This window comes from Poromitra crassiceps (genome assembly GCF_964638095.1).
Source record: "Poromitra crassiceps genome assembly, chromosome: 20".
Lineage (NCBI taxonomy): Eukaryota > Metazoa > Chordata > Actinopteri > Beryciformes > Melamphaidae > Poromitra > Poromitra crassiceps.
Window position 1 is genome coordinate 15,976,017 of NC_139637.1, and position 5,380 is coordinate 15,981,396.

Sequence of the window (5,380 nt, forward strand, 5' to 3'; positions counted from 1 at the left end):
AAACAGAATTGGAATTGAACAGGAATATCAGGAAGTTTAATTTAATTCTGTCTTATTATTTTTGTGTTTTTAATACATATCTGAGATGATCAATACTGACTAGAGACCATCTTGCGATGGGATCACACCAGCCGTGACTTAGTTTTGTGACTGCATCTTGCACGGTTTTGATGCTATCACGCTAAAACAAAATCTGTCCACACTCCACCGACAAATAGACAGAGAGAGAGACATATAAACACCTGGCACAAGACTCAAAACCGCTTCTGTTCATTCCTGCTACAGGTATCTCCAGGATCACATTTTGCCATGATCACTCACACACACACACCCACACAGATTCACAAGGTGAAAACAATACCAGACACACACTGTCACGGCTGGTAAATACATCACCCCCATTCTACACCAACTCCACTGGCTCCCCATCAAACTACGCATAGTCTATAAAATCCTCCTCCATACTTTCAAGGCCATCCACAACCTCGCCCCCCCATACCTGTCCGACCTCCTCCACCTCAACATCCCCACCCGGTCCCTCAGGTCTGCCTCCTCCATCAACCTCACTGTCCCCCCTGCTCGTCTGTCCACCATGGGGGCAAGAGCATTCAGCCGCTCTGCCCCTCGCCTCTGGAACTCCCTCCCCCCCGACATCAGGAACATCGACGCCATCAACGTCGAATCATTCAAAACTAACCTCAAAACACACCTGTTTAGGCAGGCGTATGTAGACACATTTCCCGCTGGTTGCTCTGCTGCAAGCTCTGTGCTTTTGTAATGTAATCAAACTGTTTTGACTGTATTTTGTAACTGTTTTTTTTTTTCTTGTTGTACGGCGACCTTGAGTGCCTTGAAAGGCGCCTTATAAAATAAATGTATTATTATTATTATTATTAAATACCATCAAATGTTAAAGGTACTGTTCAGCTGGTATTTTATGCATATAACGTAATCATATCATAATAACGTAATAGAGCTTGCAGAGTTGGCGTCATGCATTGTTCTCAGCATAGGCGGGTATTCAACAAATATGGCGCTCGCTCAGGCTATTCTCAGCATAGGGTATTCAACAAACATGGTGCAACTCCGCAAGCTCTATAATACATACATTATGATTGAATGTGTTTGATCTTTGATTGTCTTTTATTTGATACAGAATGTTTGATTTATGGTCAAGACAACCTCTCTTAGAAATGGAATTTCATAGAATTTGGAATGACAGCTTATTCCAGTTCACTCCCAATTTTGTTTCCTTACATTTGAGTGACATTCCAATTCCGACTCCAGAAATGTAATTGGATTTGCATTGCATTGCCTTCTCAATTCTATCCAGTATTCAACCCTGATGGTAACCGTGCAAGATAGTTGTAACACAGTGAAGCATAACCTCAACTACAATCTACATCTTTCATGTAGTAAATCTAAAACAACCTCTGCTTGCAGAAATATGAAGTAATGCCAAGGTTCTGTGACCCTCCTTTGATGTGGATGGAAAGAGCAGCCACAAGTACGTATCTTAGTACCGATTATGAACATAAAGTACACTCACAATATTGTCCTGGTTAGTGTTGCGTGAGCCAACAGTCATGCCACTGAACAGGTCTTTTTGGGGTGACGCGGTACGGAGTCCACATCAACGGATACACTGTGCACGAGAGCGGGGAGCTCAGCATGTGGCTGGCCCGGCGCTCCGCCACCAAGCAGACCTACCCGGGACTACTGGACAACCTGGTGAGTCCACCACGCCGTCCCGCCCGGCCATATCAACCAGGGGGGTGAAATGAACTCACGGCTGATATAATGTGTGTCCCGTTGTATCTCCGAAGGCAGCGGGCGGCCTGGCTGCGGGTGTCGGCATCAAACGCACCCTGGTGAAAGAGTGCGAGGAGGAGGCGTGTATCCCAGAAGCCCTGGCAGAGACGGCTCGGCCTGTGAGTACCGTGAGGTGAGCTTCACAAAACAACAAAAAAAAATAACAATAAATTGCGCAGCATTACTTTTAATCTGCAATTCACTTCATCAGTTATTATTTAGTTGTTCGCTCTTCGCTCTTATTTTTGCATTTAGTAGTGCAGTTTATGTAAAGTTGCTTAGAATTGTGAAAAGATTACAATTAAAATGTATTATTATCATTACTAGTAGTACGGTAGTAGTATTAATATTCACATAAGCTGTGAGGGCTTTTGGCAGTTTGTCCTTGTTCAATCAGATATTTGCATGACATGATGACCACCAACTAGGTCAGTGATCTGTATCACTTACATTTTCTCACACTAACAAATATTACAGTGTGAAATGTTCACTGTAGGAAATGTGTCATCGTATGTGTTTTGGGTCTGATATAATCTAAATTCCTAGTCAACATTGGTTTTATCACTGTGAAATCAAGTAAAATGCTTTTTATTTCAACGAGACAAATTATCGGCATGCCCTTCCATAGCTAATGACCTAAACCCATTTTCTAGCTACACCTATGAGGATGAGGAGGGAGTCTTCGCCGAGAGTCAGTTTGTGTTTGATTTGGAACTTCCTCCTGACTTCAAGCCCAGAATAGGAGACGGAGAAGTGCAAGACTTCTACCTCCTGCCGATTGACAAGGTTAGTATTTTGGAGATATTCCGGTGAAGGATTCTCTTGAAAAGCACATTGCTGTCAAATAGAGAGCCAAAGTGGAACGTCACTTCCTGCTTCAGCACTGTACCAGAGATTTTCATCCGCCATCCACAGGTGTGTCGAACTCAATTTCATCCCGGGCCACATCAGCATTATGGTTGTCCTCAAAGGGCCGGTTGTGAATATAACGCGATATAAATGTATCTAGCCTACGGGTTATCATATTTCATATTGCCTCTGATTCGATTATTATTGTTCTTTAGTAATAACTTAATTAATGAATAACTTAAATTAATAACTTAACTAGCTTTGAAAGCAGAATTATAGGGAAAACAATGGCAAACAGACAACTAGTAGCCTACAATTTTATTTTATTTAACAATCGCTATTTTTAGCTGTATTGCAGAGAATTGTATTGTGCAAATTTGTATTTGCAAGTTTGACACATGTGCCATAGACATTTCATAAAATGCTTATGAAAATAGTTTTACTTGTTCAAATCAAACAGTTCAGATATATTTAGAAACAGGAGAGATCGCATAACATTTCACTAGGCCCAAAACGTATAAAGAAATTGTTTGTTTTTTTGGTCCGAGTGAAATGTTCTATGGTCTCTCCCGATTCTAAATATAGCTGAACCAGTTGGTTTGACCAAGTAAAACTATTTTTATAAGCATTTTACGAAATGTCTATGGGCAAATAAATTGCGGAAGAAAATCTCTGGTAGTGCTGAAGCAGGAAGTGACGTTCACTTTGCCTCTCTATTGGGATGCACAATAATAATTTGGCATGTCATTGGTATCGGCTAGGGATGCACCGATTGCGATTTTGTTGGCCGTTTCCGATTTCCGATTTTTGAATAGTCTGACTTGCCGATACCGATTTTTGCCGATTCCGATTTTCTTTCTAAGAACAATCATTGACGGGTTATTTTTTGACGTTTTTTTTTTTTTTTTACTTTGCTTTAATAGAAAATTAACATGCATGTCACATTTCTTATCATTTGCATGAGGTAGGACGATCTCACTCAAAAACATCTCAAAATAAAAGTGTTCCAGGTTACTGGACAGAGCTGTTCTTCTTTGTGTAAATACAATGAATATAAAACAATTAATTCCAGTATATCCCACAGCTATCATGCATTTACTTTTCCAAAAGAAAAAACGTGCAACAGAACAGGGGCTTCAGATGGAAAGTAGCCTATGGCTGAATCTGTTACAAAGCATATCCCCTATGGGGTTTAATGTTTTTTTTTGTATATGTCCCTGCCAAATAAAATAAAATAAATAAACGTCAAAATGTTATCGAGGGACAAGGAGTTTATAGCCTATAGGTCTGGAGCCCAGAGACCTTCGAAGCCATGCCCACTCTACAGTTGTGGATTTGGCTGTTATTGAGTAGCCTAGATGAGGAAATGAGTTTGAGTTGACTCAGTTTGAATATCGTAGTTTACACACAGTCCGTTTTTTTTAATCCGCCATTCGAAAAAAAAATCATCTCGCACAGTAAACCTTGCACACTGGTCCGATGCGTTTTATTATTATGTTCGTCGTTCTATTCGCAATACGAAACAAAAGTCCTCTCCTGTATCCACGTTACAACGTGACTGGCAGATAGCAGCAGCAGCAGCAGGCAGCGGTGATGTGGAGTGCAGCTGGTCGCGGAAGAGGGGTGAAGTGAAGCGAGCCGCTCAGACTGGACTGGAGTGGACTCCAAACAACCTACCCGGCCCCTCCAGTCCGCGGCTCCACACTGACGAAGACATGCTGTGGCATGTGTGTAGTGGCAGCTTTTGTTTAGGCTGCAACTCATCCGTCGGTCTCGCTGCTTTTGGGTGCGCGCACGTCACTTGAAAATCGGCTCACAGAATCGGCATTTTAGAGTGACCGGCGCAGATCACCGATCGAGGCCGATCACGTGAAAATCGGCCATTTCCGGTCACGTGCCGATCGATCGGTGCATCCCTAGTATCGGCCGATATGACAGGCCGATAAAATGACTAATTATGCCCAAATGCTCGATGCTTGAATCAATGAATCTTAGTTTTGATTGATTTTGTTTTTTTACACAAATAAAAAACATGGCATGTTTTACATAACCTAAGTTGAAGTAGTTTTCTTACTTTGAAAACTAGTCTTCTAAGAAGTCTTAAAGTCTTCTTCTAGTCTTCTTAGTTTTCTTACTTTGAATGTGTACTTTTAAAAGCATTCTATTTATGTCTGCATCTGCCAGTGGGCCATCACGATAAGAGTAGGCATGATAATGTGTTAATTCCACTACAGGAGAGACATTCTCTGAAATTAGGATGGGGGAAAATCGGATATAATATTGTGCATCCCTACTGTAAAGTGCTGATCCAAGTGTAAAGATGCATGTAGAAAGATGTAAAAAAAAAATATATATATATATATACAATAGACTGGGCATGTTGTCTTTGTTTCAGGTGAAGGAGCTGCTAGTCACTGATGAGTTCAAACCCAACTGTGCCATGGTGGTCTTGGACTTTCTTATCAGACACTCGTTTATCGAGCCAGACACGGGTTTGTGGCATTCTACAGCGATTAGCTTTAACATCTGCTGACATTTCCAGATCCATTTGTAAAGTAACCATTCATCTTATGTTTCATTTCAGAGCCATTTTATCAGGAATTCATCGCAGGACTCCATCAAACATTATGAGAGTGAACACTATTCTTGATACACGTTCTGTAAATGCCAAATAAATGATTTGTAAATAAACGGTGTAAAAACAGACTGACAGTTTTGG

At 41.1% G+C, this 5,380-nt stretch overlaps 1 protein-coding gene and 1 pseudogene across 2 annotated transcripts in view; both read left to right on the top strand.

The window, feature by feature from the left end:
- tpk2 (thiamin pyrophosphokinase 2) overlaps positions 1-5,347 on the top strand; it is a 7,974-nt gene extending 2,627 nt beyond the window's left edge. The window contains exons 3-8 of the mRNA XM_083656799.1: positions 1,444-1,507; positions 1,601-1,731; positions 1,827-1,945; positions 2,466-2,598; positions 5,057-5,153; positions 5,246-5,347. Of these exons, the coding sequence (XP_083512925.1) occupies positions 1,444-1,507; positions 1,601-1,731; positions 1,827-1,945; positions 2,466-2,598; positions 5,057-5,153; positions 5,246-5,292 (591 nt within the window). The 3' untranslated portion in view covers positions 5,293-5,347. The remainder of the gene's footprint in view (positions 1-1,443; positions 1,508-1,600; positions 1,732-1,826; positions 1,946-2,465; positions 2,599-5,056; positions 5,154-5,245) is intronic.
- The window catches only part of LOC310794898 (E3 ubiquitin-protein ligase TRIM35-like), a 571,381-nt pseudogene that overhangs the window by 70,109 nt on the left and 495,892 nt on the right, over positions 1-5,380 (top strand). The gene's annotated exons all lie outside the window — the stretch shown is intronic.